General features: G+C 50.9%; 2 protein-coding genes across 4 annotated transcripts in view; one reads left to right on the plus strand and one right to left on the minus strand.

Moving 5' to 3' along the window:
- The window catches only part of LOC143837309 (retroviral integration site protein Fli-1 homolog), a 43,007-nt gene extending 26,967 nt beyond the window's left edge, over positions 1-16,040 (plus strand). Inside the window, exons 2-10 of one of the 3 annotated variants that reach the window (XM_077336954.1) lie at positions 1,447-1,652; positions 3,953-4,104; positions 4,753-4,956; positions 7,173-7,262; positions 7,655-7,720; positions 8,338-8,397; positions 12,085-12,132; positions 12,691-14,188; positions 14,296-16,040. In XM_077336954.1, the coding sequence (XP_077193069.1) occupies positions 1,447-1,652; positions 3,953-4,104; positions 4,753-4,956; positions 7,173-7,262; positions 7,655-7,720; positions 8,338-8,397; positions 12,085-12,132; positions 12,691-13,205 (1,341 nt within the window). In that variant the 3' untranslated portion in view covers positions 13,206-14,188; positions 14,296-16,040. The remainder of the gene's footprint in view (positions 1-1,446; positions 1,653-3,952; positions 4,105-4,752; positions 4,957-7,172; positions 7,263-7,654; positions 7,721-8,337; positions 8,398-12,084; positions 12,133-12,690; positions 14,189-14,295) is intronic. The other 2 variants (XM_077336955.1, XM_077336956.1) reach the window with 2 other exon arrangements.
- The window catches only part of LOC143838860 (uncharacterized), a 65,633-nt gene that overhangs the window by 47,356 nt on the left and 1,837 nt on the right, over positions 1-16,440 (minus strand). The window contains exon 2 of the mRNA XM_077340771.1: positions 13,026-13,224. Coding sequence (XP_077196886.1) covers positions 13,026-13,224 — 199 coding nt within the window. The remainder of the gene's footprint in view (positions 1-13,025; positions 13,225-16,440) is intronic.

Below are 16,440 nucleotides of genomic sequence, written 5' to 3' on the forward strand. Positions count from 1 at the left end.
GGCAACTGAAAGCCAGAATTGTGCCAGCCCTGGACGTGTCCAATTCTGTCAGGAATTGGGAATTAGCCCTGCAACCAAACAATTACTGAGCCACTGCAAATTCCTTGTGCGGAAGAGGTCTCTCTCTCTCTCTCTCTCTCTCTCTCTCTCTCTCTCTCTCTCTCTCTCAGCCTAACCTACCTCACAAGGTTGTTAGAGAATCATGTATAATTGGTCTTCGCTTTTTGGTAGAAGGGTGGTATGAAAATATGCTGCAACCTGCTGAAGCATCCTTGTGTGTGTGAATAGATCAGGCTTTCTCAACCAGTGTTTTGTGAAACCCTGAGGTTTCTTGATGGCCCTGGGTTTCCCAAATGGGTTTGAGTTCATTAATTCAGTATTTTTTAAAGCTTTGTCAAACATTTATCAGGTGATATGACCATATATGGTCATACTGACCCCCCCTGCCAAAATGACCAATGATGGGCCTAGAGGGAGGTGGAAAGGGGAGGGCCTTGGGTGGGCGTGTCCACAGCTGTGCTTCCCAACTATATTCTGCACAATCGCACTGCTTCTGGGGTTTCTCGAAGCCATAAGAATGTTTCAGGAGTTTCTCAATGGTCAAAAAGTTGAGAAAGGCTGGAACAGATTATCTTAGTAGATGAAGAAGGCTCATATGGAGTCAGAACACAGAACCATCTTTCTCAAGACCATCTGCTCTGCCCATCAGCTGTTCTCCAGGATGTCAGAGAAAGCTCCTTCCCAGTACCTAAAAGACCCTTTGGGATGTGGAAGACCATAGCCAAGCCCAATCTTGCCAGGTCTCCCAAGCTAAGCAGGGTTGGTACATGGATGGGAGACACCTCCCACATCCAAGTGAGATCTTGCAGTGGAAGGCAATGGCAAACTACCTCTGCTCCTCATACCTTGAAAGCCCCTTGTTGTGGGGCCATACGTTGGTTGCAATTTGCTTACATACGCAAGGGAACCTTCAACTGGATATTCTGAAAACTGAACCTGGGGCCTGCTTGTCAAGCAGATGCTCTAAGGACATAAGAGAAGCCATGATGGATCGGGCCAATGGCCCATCCAGTCCAACACTCTGTCTCACACAGTGGCCAAAACCCAGGGGCCATCAGGGGATCTAGCAGTAGGGCAATGTCCACATGAAGCTGCTGTATATGGAATCAGACCATTGGTCTTTCAGTGGATTCTCTACTCTGACTGCCAGAGGGTCTCCAGGATCTCAGGCAGGGGTCTTTCTTCTTCACTGGGGATGCCAGGGATCCCACCTAGGACTTTCTGCATGCCAAGCAGAAGCTCTGCCACTGAGCCACAACCTTCACAAAGAGCAGAAGACGCCCATCCTCCTGCTTCGTTCCTGACTGCCTTCCGCTGTTCTTTGCAGGCGTCTTCTAATCCCCCACCCCAAGCTAACGTCTTGTCTTGTGGCTTTCCCTCCTGCAGGAGGCACTGTCAGTGGTGAGCGAAGACCAGTCGATCTTTGACACCTCCTTCGGCCCCCCTCAACTCTTGAAGACAGAGCTGCCCTCCGTGGACGACTACGGGGGCAAAGAAAGTCTCGGTTTGGAGGATCCTCAGTGGGCCACCCAGAACAACCACAGAGGCCACGTGGTGAAGCAGGAAAATGAGCAAGTCAACTGCTCCAGCAGGTCAGCAGGGAGGGCTTGGGGTCTGAGCAGGGCCCCTTGGCCCATATGGCTATTAAGCATTCACCAGGTGAAGCTCTCTCTCTCACACACACACACACATACACGCAATCATACACTTGCTGTCACCCAGGAACATAGAGGAACATCTACTGATGATGATGTTAGCCATTCAGTCGAGTCCGACTCATGGTGATCCTACGGCTCAACGGTTGTCACAATTCCCAGTCTTGCACCACTTCTTTTAGTTGTGTAACGGTCTGGCCGGTGTCCATTTCTATTGTATTGAACCACCGTGTTCTTTGTCGAGCTGGTTTCCTTTTGCCACTGGTCAACCCTAGCAGAATTGCTTTCTCCACTGAGATGGATGGCATGATATGGCCAAAGTAAGGGAGCTGAAGTTGCACACTTTTGCCTACCAATGATAGATCAGGCTTCATGCTAACTCATCCTTAATTGGAGATGCCAGGGATTGAGTCTGGGACCTTCTGCATGCCTAGCAGAGGTTCTACCTCCAAACTATGCCACCTCCCTCGCAATGGAAGCTTTGGATGCTGCATTTCTGGTGCCCTTAAAGGAGGAGACGCCAGGCCAGAAAAGAAGGTGACAGCCCCTGTCTGCAGCCCGCACCCATTCTGTGGTCTCCCAGTGGGTGGAAAGTGAAGTATTGTTGGCTCCCCCTTGTGGTGAAAGGGAATGGCAGCAGATTTGGGAGTTTAGATTAGAGCCATCGGGAAAAATATAACTGGCTGTGCCAGGAAGTGAAAATTGTGTTTTCAGAAAATGGCTGCTCTCTTTTAGTCTTTAATCCTGTAACTCACAATCCCAACTGCTCTCCCTTCTAAGGTGGCCAACTTTTTTCACTGCCCTTGCTCCACTCCATCACATAGTTCCCTTCATCATTTTAGTGCCATGCCAGGAAAAAGCCTGACCTGCTAGATTTCTGCTGGGCAGGCTGCTATTCCAAGGGACAAAGGATCAGTCAAAAAGGTGATGCTCTCGGTAGATAATTCCAGTTTGGTGTAGTGGTTAAGAATGGCAGCTACTGATCTGGAGAAGCAGGTTTGATTGTAGTTGCTGCATGATCTTGGGTGAGACGCTGTTCTTTCAGAGCTCTCCCAGCCTCACCTCCTTCACAAGGTGTGGGGAGAGGAAGGGAAGGCAATTGTAAGGCACTTTGAGACTCCTTTGGGTTGTAAAAAGTGGGATCTGGGGTGGGAAACGGCTTGTCTTTTCTTTTGAGAGAATCAGAAATCTCAGTTTCTTCAGGAACCTGAAGCTTAAGAGCAGATGGCTACTGAAGCATATTTGAAACACTTATAAGCTGCCTTTCCAGCCAAATAGGGCCCCCAATGAAGTAAACACAATGTAGAATGTAGAATTTCAGATGCCTTAGGACAAAATTCAGGTTGAAGCAAGACAGCAAATTGAGTTCAGGAGCAAATCAGATTTTCACCTCCCCTGTCAATATGCAACCACAGAACTGGTTTTAACCCTATTGTGCTTGTTGGTCCAAAGAGAATGGATTCCTCTACTCAGACGCTGATAGCGGCTCTCCAGGGTCCCAGGCTGAGGTTTTCCCATCACCTACTACCTGGTCCTTTCAACTGGAGATGCCAGGGATTGAACCTGGGACCTTCTGCATGCCAAACCAATGCTCTGCCAGAGCCACAGTCCTCCAACTTTTCTAGGTCTCCAGGCAGAGATTCCCTTACTGCTCAAATGTGGGCTCCTAGGGGCAGAGATGTGATGGACTGGCTCTCAAAGTTAGTACTGTCTAAGACCGGCAGATGCTCTTTGGGGTCTCAGGAGGAAGTCCTTCACATCACCTAATACTTAGTCCTTCCAACTGGAGATGCCAGGGATTGAACCTGGGACCTTCTGCATGCCAAGCAGATGCTCTGCCCATGAGCCACAGCCTCCTCTCTAGCTTTTCCAGATCTCCAGGCAGGACTCTTCTGGCCTTGTACCCTTTGATCATTATTGCTAGAAATTGCTGAAATCCTTTTCATGCAAAGTGCATCTTCCATTTGGGTTTTGATGTGAATATATGTTTTTAATTTTGTGCTTCTGATGCTTTTAATGTGTTTTTTTTGCGTGTGGTGATCTTTGATGGTCACTAATTTTCATGATTCGTTATAAAGTCCTGTGACTTTTATGTTTTTTGTGGTCCACCACCTCCAGCAGGTCTTAGAAAAAGCATCTAAATGTCTTAAATAAATAAACGGAGCGGGTTTTTTTTGGGGGGGGGATGAGCTCAGGGCCCCGATCCACCGAGCGCCTTTCTCCTCCTTCCCCCCCAGGCAGTCGCCTGTTGACTGTAGCGTAACCCGCAGGAACAAAGCAGGAGGCACTGTGGACCCCTCCCAGCTCTCGTACCCAGGAGGCTACAACCATCGCAACAGCCCCCCAGCGAACCCCCCCAGCGAGGAGAAAAGGGTCATCGTCCCAGCAGGTCAGTACAAACAGCATCTGTACCCCCCTTCGTCCCTTGCTGGCATTGTCTTACGAAGCACCGCTCTCCGTATGGTGGCTGGTTTACCAAGCTGCTTTTACCCCCCCTCACTCCACCCCTGAATCTGCCCCTAGGTCTTCCTTGGCCTGCACTGGGGGTCATCCACAGAGCCCTGAAACAAGGCAGGTCCTAAAAAAGAGGTCCTTCAAACATGCGCAGAATGCTTCCCTGATTCTTCTGCATAAGCACAATCATCCCCCAACTGGGAAGGGACGGGAAACCTATAAGGGTCAGGTTGCCAGGGCTGATCTGCCTGCATCTTTTTGCTTTTAGTCTCCATGTGGCGGCTGGAGGTCTCCTGGGATTACAACTGACCTCCAGGTGGCAGAGATCAGTTCCCCCGGAGAAAACGGCATCTCTGGGAAACTGGGCATCGTGCCATATTGAGGTTGCTCTCCTCTCTAAATGCCACCCTCCAAAGGCTCTACCCTGCAGATATTTCCCAACCCGGAGATGGCAAACCTACCTAGGTTTGTGGTTGTAGCTGCCAGGAATTGAGCCTTGGCACCTCTTGTTCCCACAAACAGCAGAGCCTCTGAGCATGCGTGGAGGCCTCTGCCACCTTCACCCTATCTTTCCCCCTTCCAGATCCCAGCGTCTGGACCCACGAGCACGTCCGGCAGTGGCTGGACTGGGCAGTGAAGGAGTACAGCCTGCTCGACGTGGATCACAGCCTCTTCCAGCACGTGGATGGCAAGGAGCTGTGCAAGCTGGGGAAAGAGGGCTTCCTCCGACTCACCACACCCTACAATGCGGAGATCTTGCTGTCTCACCTCTCGTACCTGCGCCAGAGTAAGCCCTCCCAGACGCTCCTTGATGATTCGTCAACAGCAATAATCGTTCATAACACAAACGTTGACAAAAGTTCGCAGGCACAAGCCCCATCTTGAGAGAGTCAGCCAGGCATCATGGTCAGAGTTAAGAACCAAAAAGGTTAAAGAATTCCAAATCTTAATATTAGGGATGTCTTAATATTAGGGATGCCAGTCCCCAGGTGAGACGTGGGCTGAATCTGCACGGAGCTTTTATTGCAATCCCAGGTCGATTCAGTCCCTGCCATCTACAGAGAATGTGATTTCCATTTTGATTTTGGGCAATTAAAATTTTTCATCTGCAACAAGCATGATTGATCTGGAGTGACCCTATTTTCCCCGCAATATCCAGGAGTAGTTTTTAACCCTCGATATTTGAAAAATCAGCATGAGTAAAAGTGCAGCTGTCTGCTTTCCCCGAAATAACTGGTTGCTGCCTTGTGGCTCCAACGGTGTAACAAGGAAGTCTGTCCCTGATTAGCTGGGCACCAGTTCAAAGAATTCCTAGTTCCTGGTTGCAAGATTTATTTATTTTTAACTTTAATGTAACTGTGCTCCACAATTCACACTTCTTGCAGCAGAGATTTGCCTCATTCTGTGAGAGGCTGCTGCTGTCTCGTCCCTGCTCATCTCAGCTCCCCCCCCCCGCAGATTCCGTCTCTGTGAGATATCAGGGAGGAAGTTCCCTTAATTCGAGTCCTCCACTCATCTCGCCCCCTCCCCACCTCTCACACAGCCTCGTGCAGATGGGTTTCTGTTTCAAGTCGGGGGGGGGGGGAGCACAAAGACTCCGGTTCAAATTGATCTGAATTCAGCAGGATTAAAAGCGGGGGGGGGGGGGGAACCTCCATGCAGATTCAGCCCTGGGAACTCCCCGAAATGATCATTCATTGCCAGACTAAAGAGATCAATTCCCCTGTAGAAAATGGCTGATTAGCACTATACTCCACTGAGGTCCCTCCCCATGCCAAATCCTGCCCACTCCAAGCTCCACCCCCAATGTCTCCATGTATTTTCCAGCCCAGAGTTGCCAATATACACCAAACAGGCTATCAGATATATGAATATATCTATTTATTGAGGTGGAAACACATCTACTGGTGCGGTCAGGGAAACGGTAGTGAATACAGATGTGACGTCTGACATTCCTGCCCCTGGCAGGAGGCCAGAAAACCAACATCATGGAAGTCAGGCAGCGGTGGCAGCTGGCCAGGCCTGACGTGAACCCCACTCGTTCTGTTGCCACCTCCACTGCCCATCTTCCATGGCTGGCCCCGCTGCCAGAAGTGCAGGTGTAGGAGGAATGGGCTCAGAACATGGGCAGTGAAGTTGCCGGCAGAGCAAGTTGGCGGCTCAGTGCCAGGCCTGGCCAGGCACCATGGCACCCATTCTTCCTCCACCATGTCAAGCTCTGCCCAAGGCCAACAGCCCTGAAGGAGGCAGCTGCGGGGCGGGCAGCTAAGGTGGCAGTAGCAGCAGCAGCGGGCCGAGTGGGACTCAGCACCGGCCCTGACCAGCTGCCACTGCACCTATTTCTCCTCCTGGTGGTGGGGCCAGGCTGTGTAGGCAATACACCAATACAGAACTGCACCTGAGCATTATCTCAAAACCACGGAAGCCCGCGGTCATCCTGGCAAGGAAAGGTTTATTACTAGACGTGGGGTCCCCAGTGGGAGGCCTACAAAGTGCATTTAGAAAGTGGGCAGAGATAGGTGGGGCTTTCCCCCGTCAGGCTTCTGATTGGCTGGGCAGATTAAAAGGCATCCTGTGAAAAAGAACTTTTGCCTGAAACTCTGAAGAGGTACTGTTCGAGTTCTATATGACCTCTGCCCCTGGACATTTTGTGGTTGGCCCCACCTCCTGTGGCAGCCATCTTATGATTGGCTCCACCTCACCTCCCTCTGGGACTGGGCCCACTGACCTGTATGCGAATTCCAAAGGGGCCCACAGGCCAGAAAAGGTTGGAGACTCCTGCTGTAGGTGAACCGATGCTGGCTTAAGCCTCCTGTGAAGAATCGGATGATGCGAAGGGATGAAAATGGAAACCCTATTGCTAAATTACTTCCACGTGCCTTGTTGGAAAAGATAAGAGCAACAATCTCAGAATAACACGGCTTCCAAGCCTTGAGTTTGCAGAATGAGAGCAAGCGACCCATGGCTGACCCCTCTCCTCTAACAGCCTCTTCTTCTTTCCAGGCAGCCCCACATTTACCTACCCCTCTGCACCTGTAATCACTCAGCAAGCACCTCCACCCCCGCCCCCACCGAGGGCCCAAGTCAAATCCGGTAAGTTGACCGTACGGTTGCTCCTAACAAAGCTGGTGGGTTGGAGGACTATTGGCTGAGTTTAAATATGCGAGCACCAGCTGCATGATATTGAGGTGGGGAGAGCCAGCTTGGTGTAGTGGTTAGGAGTGCGGACTTCTAATCTGGTGAGCTGGGTTTGATTCCCCGCTCCCTCACATGCAGCCAGCTGGGTGACCTTGGGCTCGCCACAGCACTGATAAAGCTGTTCTGACCGAGCAGAAATATCACATATATATTCCCTCCCCACGCCTTTGAATCGTGGTGGGAACGTTGTCGAGTGCACCAATGCGCCTCACTGAACCCGGAACGGTACCCCCCCCACACACACACCCCTTGTTTAATCCAAGCCCGTTTTCTATCTCTCGGGGCAGAGCCTACCTATGAGGAAATCCGGCGGAGCAGCTGGAGTAGTGGCCCAATCAGCGCCGCTCCCAAAGGTAAGACCATGAGAAGAGTCCTGCTGGATCGGACCAATGGTCCATCTAGCCCAGCATCCTGTCCCATCCAGTGGACCATCCAATTCCTCTAGACGGCCAGACACAGAGCATAGAGGCCAAGGCCCTCCCCTGAGGTCACTTTCTGGCTCTGGGATTCAGAGGTTCACTGCCCTTGAAAGTGGAGGTTCCCTTTAATCACCGTGGGATCGGGCTTTCCTCAGAAGAGAAGTGGGGAATACGTGGACGGCTGGAGCTATTTTGTTACTTCCGGCCAGACAGCCACTTCCGTATCACTGGTCCCAGAGTTTACAAAAAGCTGCTGTGCCCCACAATGCCCTTAGGGTTGCTAACCACCAGCTGGGTCTGGAGCTCTGCTGAAATTGCAACTGATCTGCAATGCCCAGAGATCCGTTCCCCAATAGAAAATGGTCACTGTGGGGGGTGGACTCTGGCATTAAACCGTGCTGAGGTCCCTACCCTCCCTAAACCTTGCCCTCACCAGGCTCCACCCTGAAATCTCCAGATAAAAAGCAGGGCATGGTGTTTGCTTCTATTAAGCCCAGTAACCCCCAGGGCCGTTTCCTTTTCTCCCTGGCTTCTGCCCTTTCCTGCTCCAGGCTCCCCGCCACAGGTCCAGAGTGTCGGACGGACTCCTGATTCCACACGAACCGCACCAGGTACGCCACCATCCCTCCCTCCGGAGGAAGGCCTACTGCTGCCTGTCTCCCCATAGAGTTGCCAGTGATCGTACCAGAAGGCTAAAGAATTCCAAATTTAAGGGCCCAGTCATGAGATGCGTTAATATATAATAAGCGTTATGTAGGAAAATACATGCATTTATTACAATTGAATTAAAAACAGTTCAATTGTAATAAATGCATGCATTTTCCTATAGATGATAACAGGTTTATTATATAAAAAGACACATAATCATAATAAGTTTTGGAATTCTGGTGTTAATTCTTAATTTGGGGGTCAAGTCTTTTTCTTTCTTTCTTTCTTTCTTTCTTTCTTTCTTTCTTTCTTTCTTTCTTTCTTTCTTTCTTTCTTTCTTTCTTTCTTTCTTTCTTTCTTTCTTTCTTTCTTTCTTTCTTTCTTTCTTTCTTTCTTTCTTTCTTTCTTGTAACCAGTGGGTTTTTCCCACCATTTATTGTAATCTGAAGGGGTGTGTGTTAACTGTAACCAGTCCTCCTCCTGGGCCTTGAATATTGGTATGATCTACAAACATGAGCAAACCAGGGTGGGTGGGTAAGGAAACCCTTATCTCTGCCCCTGCAAAGAGTTCTCAGCAGATCGAGCTGCTGATTAAAACAACTGAGCAGACCAGGGGTTTTCTTTAGGCATACAAGCATGTTGGCAACGGAGCCTCTTAGCAGCATGGGGGGCTGGGTGAGGCAGGTCCCTGGGATGAAAGCCACGCGTGGATGGAGTGGTTGAGCTGGCATATCGGGAGGTGCAGGGAAGGAGCTGGAGCATCCATCAAGCAATCGCATGCAGCCAAGTGAAAGTTTCACGAGAGTTACTAGTTTTTCAACTGGCTTGGAGTTGCCAATTGCTGCATGGAAAACACCTGGAGATTGGGGGAGTGGCCCCTACGGTGGGCAGGGTTTGGAAGGGGAGGGACCTTATTGTTGGCAGAGTTTAAATAGAGAAAGGGGCGGAGCACCAGCTGCTGAAAGAATAAATAGCTTTATTGTGAAGAGAGGCAACTTTGTAAAGACAACAAAAATAGAGTCCAGTAGCACCTTTTAAGACCAACAAAGACTTATTCAAGGCGTGAGCTTTCAAGGGCCAGCACTTTTCGTCAGACTTCCTGGCTTCTGCCCTTTCCCACTTTCAGGCTCCCCACCACAGGGGCCCCCCAACACTCTGGACCCTTGGCAGGGAGCCTGGAGTGGGAAAGGGCAGAAGCCAGGGAGAAAAAGAAACGGCCCTGGGGGTTACTTGGTTTAAGCCAGAGTGCATGCTCTCGAAAACTCACGCCCTGAATAAATCTTTGTTGGTCTTAAAGGCACTACTGGACTCTATTTTTGTTGTGCTACTTCAGACCAACACGGCTACCCCCACTTGGATCTAACTTTGTAAAGAGAACAGAGGAGAGAGAGAGAGAGAGTCCTAGCAGTCTAACTAACTAACTGTTAATCTAAAGGTAAACGGCAGGAAGTCCCCGTTGAGGCAATCAGGACTCATCTGATGCCACCTGTAGGACAGCTTTCATATATGCTGTTGAATCACACACACTACAGATCTTTACTTATGCCAACATTTCGTGGGGCAGAATGCCATCGAGTTTACCCTCCAAAGTGGCCATTTCCACCAGGGGAACAGGTCTCTGTCAGGTAGGTCAGTTGTAACCCCGGGAGCTTTCCAGGCCCCACCTGGAGGTTGGCAACTGTACTCTGGCTGTTCCTTACAATACTGATTTGATCGGGAGCAGTTCTCAGTGCTCTTTCGGTCCATGCCCTGAAAAGCTTTGGCTGCCCATTTCTGCACAGGAAAGCTCTATTAAAGGTACGGGACATTCCCTGCCTCCTCGGCCTATTATGTAAACAATAGATAATGCACTTTCAATGCACTTTAGTAGTAGATTTTCCTGCTCTGCACAGGAAAATCCAGCTGCCAAAGCACATTGAAAGTGCATTATCCTATGTGTGCGGAATGGGCCCTGGCCTGTTGGCAAACTTCCAGGTCTCCCTTGTAGGAATGAGCAAAGCTGCACAGGCTGAAATCCCCTCTTCCATGGCAGCACAGAGGGCAGGAGTCTGGGCCCAGGTGGCAACGGGCCATTCTTTCCGATCCCTTCACAGTCCTTCCCGATGTACTCGCATTCGTGGATCACCACGTGGCTGATCCATTTAAAGGGAAGGCAGGCCGTTTGAGCTGCCACTCATATTTCTGCCCCCCAATAGCCTTGATTGGTGTGTCTTGACGTTTCTCGCTGAGAAACAGAACCACCAAATGAATCCACAGCTGAACTTCAGAGTAACCAGCTTGCCTTTTCTTTCATTTTCTTAACAGCCGGGTTCCTCTGCTCTTACCAGCCCTGTGACTATCAGAAATCCTGCTGCCGAATCTTCTTTTGCATGACGGCAGGGATGGGAGAAGGATCCTTTGCTGGGCTTTTGGCTGTTAAAAGCACAGGAGCCCTGCTTAGAAAGGAAGTTGGCAACACTTACTTTGGAACTCTGCTCCGAGGCCAATCTCAAATGGGTCAGAGGCCTTGCTGAGCTGAAACCACCACAATAGGGCTATACCACATGAGACCGTAGGCGGGAAATCATGTTATCAAGCATATTCCTCAATGTCCAAAAGAAAAGCCCTCCAGATAGAAAACTAGCAGCTTTTCCCCTGACATGCTGGCTTTCTGTGCTCAGGGCTTTGCTGTACAGAGGAGTCCCCAATGATATGATTATTTGAGGGGTAGTTGGTTCATATAGCAGACCTTGCCCTGTTATAGAATTGTGATGATACTGAGTTCAGGGAATAAATCCCCCAAGAATATCTTGCAAAAAGGGTAAACTTACATTCATTCAAGTAGATTCCGGCTGCGGTCGAAGGGAGAGAAAGACGCCTGATCTAACAAGGAATTTCCCTCTCAGAAATGGCCAGCTTGTCCGGCATCAGGGGTGTGGGAGTGTGAGGGAGGCTGTACCTACAGGAGTGTCCTGCAGAAATATGTGTCTCGGTGGAAGGCCATGTGAAGGCAGGGAGAGGACAAAGAATGAGCAGAGGTCAGCTCCCTGGTTAAGTCAAAGAGGGGCATCTCTCTTTGTACCCTGCTTTTTATTATCCGAAGGAGTCTCAAAGCAGCTTACAATCCCCTGGCTTTCCTCTCCCGACAACAAAGGTAGAAGAAGAGTTGGGTTTTTATACTCTGCTTGCTCAAAGGAGTCTCAAAGTGGCTTACAATCACCTTGCCTTCCTCTCCCCACAAAACAAACCTTGTGAGGGGGGGTGGGGCTGAGAGAGCTCTGAGAGAAGTGCCCTGTGAGAACAGCTCTAACAGGACTGTGACTAGCCCAAGGTCACCCAGCATGTGGAGGAGCAGGGAATCAAACCGGGCTCTCTGCATTGGAGGCCGCCGCTCTTAACCACGACAACAAGCTGGCTATGTACACCCTTAGAGTGATGTGGTACCACCCAATGTCCAGGCACGGTGAGTCGCTCACTTTACCAGTTGCTGGCTCCAGCGGTACAGCAGGGACCTAGACTGACCACCTTCGTGAGAACAGGGCCAGAAAGGCACTGGGATAAGCAGCCAGGCATCCTGGGCTGATGGGAGACAGATATCAGTGGGGAAGGATCACTTGAGTGCCTCTGACTCTCCCCCCCCTTCTCTCTGATTCACTTCTCCTTCTTGCCAGATCCATACCAGGTCCTGGGACCCACTAGCAGCCGCTTGGCCAACCCAGGTGGGTCCAAATCTCTTTCCTCCGGGGGGGTTGTGGGCAGGAGAGACAGGCTGGGGGAAGATATACCTTTTCCTGGCATGAAGGCACATTGAGCGGGGATCTTCACCTGTTGAACGTTCGCCTGTTACCTTTCTGATAAAGGCTGCGGGTGGGGGGGGTTAGAAGGGTGTTGGCAGAGCCAACAGGACCCAAAAATTGAGAGCAGCACTACTTGAAAGGCCAACTTTTTTTTTCCCCCAGTGAATCAAAGCGAGTCAAATCTCACTTTGCCAGCCAGGAGCTTAATTATGTTACACCCTCATAAGTCAGCTGCAGCGGACGGGCTTCCCCAGGGCCTTCAAGAACCGTGATAGGCCGATCCTGGCTCATGGGCTGCCTCCTTGTGAGCCCCCAGCGAGTGTCAACAAGCAAACCTTTGCCGAAGTCAGCAGGGGCAGCAGGGTCTGAGCCGAGTGGCTCCCCCAGGGCTGGCTCAGCTTGTTTGGGGCCCGGTCCCACTTCCCCGCCCCGCCTGGCCCTCTTCCCAGTTGCTAATCGGGCCCACGTCTCTCTCGGCAGGCAGCGGCCAGATCCAGCTGTGGCAATTCCTCCTGGAGCTGCTGTCGGACAGCAACAACGCCAGCTGCATCACCTGGGAGGGCACGAACGGCGAGTTCAAGATGACGGACCCCGACGAGGTGGCGCGGCGGTGGGGGGAGCGCAAAAGCAAGCCCAACATGAACTACGACAAGCTGAGCCGGGCGCTGCGCTACTACTACGACAAGAGCATCATGACCAAGGTGCACGGCAAGCGGTATGCCTACAAGTTCGACTTCCAGGGCATCAACCAGGCCCAGCAGGGGCAGCCGGGGGAGCCCCCCATGTACAAGTACCACCCCACGGACATGCCTTACCTGCCCGCCTATCACCAGCAGAAAGTGAGCTTCAACCTCGGCCACGCTGGGCAGATGCCCGCCTCCTCCGCTGGCTTTTTCGGGGCGCCGTCCCCGTACTGGAATTCCGGCGGTGGGAACCTCTACCAGAACCCGCCGGTGCCCAGGCAGGCGGCCAATCACCTGAGCTCTTTCTATTAGTCCCCGGTCGCCTCGAGGGCTGTGAAGCCACCAGGGACTCGAACAACTGGAAGATCTTGTTACCGAAACACCAGCCAGGCCCTCGGGACTAGGAGACCTTCTGATCCACAGGAAGGAGCCTGCCCACGGGTGGAGGGGCGGACAGAGGTGAAAGCTCCCCCCAGACACCTCTTCTTCCGTCACACCACAGAGCCAGGACTAATGCTCCACAGAAAGAAATGAAGATGGGGTGTGTGTGTGTGTGGAGGGGTGCCTAGAGCCCTCAGGCACAGATTCCCTCTGGAGCCCGCTTAAGCCCAGCCTAATGATTGGATAAAAGAGAGCCCCCAAACCTTTTGGAGCCTGCAAGTCCCTTAGAGCAGGGGTCGTCAAGCTATGGTCCTCCAGATGTTCATGGACTACAATTCCCATGAGCCCCTGCCAGCAGTTGCTGGCAGGGGCTCATGGGAATTGTAGTCCATGAACATCTGGAGGACCACAGGTTGACTACCCCCGCCTTAGAGATTCAAGCACGGAGTGGTGGACCCAGCCGCAAAATGGCTGTCATTTGAATCAAACTTAACTTTGAGGCCAACTGAATGGAAGTTATTTTCTTCCTGCTGACCGGGACCCAAAACTATCCAGGTGCAGTCTCCCATTGGGTAGGTGGGGGGGACCCTTGCTGTTCTATAGTCCCCCCCCCCCTTCTGCTCTTTCGAGGCTGCGCCCTGGTTCTCTGCCCCCGTGTTCTGCTGCATGAGGGAACTAGGTCTTCTCGATTCAGAGCAGGAAAAGAAACAGAGGACAAGCACACCTCTGTGCCTCCTGTAATATGAAGCTGTACCTGATCCGTAACAACACTTGAGCTGGAGACAGACCTAACAGTTGTCATGTAACAGGGATGGGTCAAAATCACATTTGCTGCTTGGAAAACTTAACCCATCTCCCCCTCTTTGGGGCATGAAAATGGCTCAGTAAGGTTTTTTTAGGTATCTAGGGCAGGGGTAGTCAACCTGTGGTCCTCCAGATATCCATGGACTACAATTCCCATGAACCCCTGCCAGCAAACGCTCATGGGAATTGTAGTCCATGGACATCTGGAGGACCACAGGTTGATTACCCCTGATCTAGGGCAAAGCTGGCTAGGGAGGGGACGTATTTGCCAGCGCCCGTAAGGTCACCAACCTCTCTTCCATTCCAATCACCCTCCCTGTTTCGCAATTTAAAATAGAAAATCTTGAATATTTTTTGTGTATAGTGAATGATGAAAATATACGCCTAGAAATGTATATATGTAGCTTTAAAGATGTATTTTTAAAGGAAGACAGGCCACGCACAGCAAGGAAGAAAAACTGGAGCATGTTCTATTCTAACAGGAATTGGCTTCTTTAACAGGAGGAAAGTAAAGGGCAAAATCGGGAAAAGCAGTGTGGGAGGGATGGACGTAACTGTTATCCTGCCAGTACTTATCCTCAAAGTACAACTGGCTCTGGGAGGAGCCCAGCAGCACGTTCAGAGACGTGAGCCTTTATTGCAAGGATGTCCAAACTGTGGTTCTCCAGAGGTCTGTGGACTACACTTCCCATGAGCCCCTGCCAGCAGGTGATCATGGGAATTGTAGTCCACAGACCTCTGGAGAGCCACAGTTTGGACACCCTACCTATTGCCTTTCAGCCTGCGTTGTACCGAGAGGTACCCAGTGCTGGGTATTTTTGGAGGCATCTGCCAGCTTGCTTCGAAACAGGAGATACCGGTAATTGGGTGCAGCATCAACTCCGATGGGTTTTTGGTTGCATGAGAATTCCAAGTTTTTTGAGGGGCCATGAATTCTTCGTGGGAGAGCGGCAGCCACGCCATCTGCAGAACCAGTGTCCAAACAATTTCCTGAGGGGGGTGGAAGGGGTGGAGGGGGAGGAGGTATGACTATTTAAATTTCATCTGTGATACAGATCTCTAAGCAGGCTGTTAGGGGTTTACAGGCAGTGATGTCCGCACACAAACGATCTAAAGGGCTACTTTTACAAAGGCCAACCAGTCACAGAAAACAGCACGCAAGCTTTCAGATTCTTCAAAGCTCTACATCCCGTTGAATGTTAAAAACCAAACAGAACGCTGGGACCTAAAAGGGGGTGTGCGGGAGAGATGTCCCATGGGAGTTGCTTTCTGGATAAGGAAGTTAATTTAGAAATCGCAAGAGAGCATCGAGAGGAAGAGAAGGGACCTGCTCATTTTGCCTTCAGCTGAATGGGTGCAACAATATATCAAGCCCCAATCGCTGCTACAGAAACACGCAAACGTTCTGAGGTTACACCGGACATTTGGGCTGCGCTCAAGTGTTCTGTGTGGCTCGAAAGCCGGGCCAGTCTGCTTCCAGGAAGCCGGCTTGCAGTACTACCCCACAGCAGTTACCCTTTTCTAAGCCTGCTGATTTTAATGGATGTAGGCAACTGTATTTGGGATTGCACTGTTCAGCAAGGCTGTTCAGCGGAGCAGAACGTCCGGAGACTGGGTTTAGTCACCAGGCAGAGTTCCTCATTTTGCTTCCGGGGCAAGTAGAAGCTGCCCTCTTGCAGTGTAGGCTGATAGGCACCAATATGCTTCAATCATGAGGACCCAGGTATGGTTTGGACGGTCAACCGTCTGACCACTTTGCTGAAGCCCGGAAAGGTTTGCTCTGTGCCCGGATCTTCCAGGCAGGCAGGGATGGGCTTCTTGCCTAGGAAATCCCACCCAAAGAGGCCGGCCCCCCAACTTCATCCCAAATCGTTTTGAAAAAGCAAACTTAAGAAGGCACACCTTGAACAAAAAGGCATGACGCTCCATTTCTTCTTTCTGCATTAAACGTTTTATTTGTAACTTCGCCTCCCGTTGTGATTTCTTTTCTTCTTTTTTTTAATGCAGAATTTGACAGAGGCAGAAACACAAAGGAGTAGAGAGAGCCTCGGCTTACGGCGTCCTGCATGCATCGCGACACAGTAAAGCAAAGGCTGATTTGCAAGCAGGGTAGATCGAGAGAAGGAGCCGTGTCAGTCTGCAGCCGTAGAAAAGAGGAAGAGGCCAGGGACACCTTCAATTTGCGGCAGCTTTCAGGAGTCACCGCTCACACGCGGAAGCTCCTCCCCTGCCACAAGTTGTTAAGTCTTTCTAAAGGTGCTCTGGGACTCCTGCACTTTTCTACTGCATCAGTAGCTTGTCCCGACACAGTTGATCTAAACAGACGCTGGGGATCGATAGAGGAAATCCGTGGATGTCTGCA

This window comes from Paroedura picta, chromosome 5 (genome assembly GCF_049243985.1).
Source record: "Paroedura picta isolate Pp20150507F chromosome 5, Ppicta_v3.0, whole genome shotgun sequence".
Taxonomy (NCBI): Eukaryota; Metazoa; Chordata; class Lepidosauria; order Squamata; family Gekkonidae; genus Paroedura; species Paroedura picta.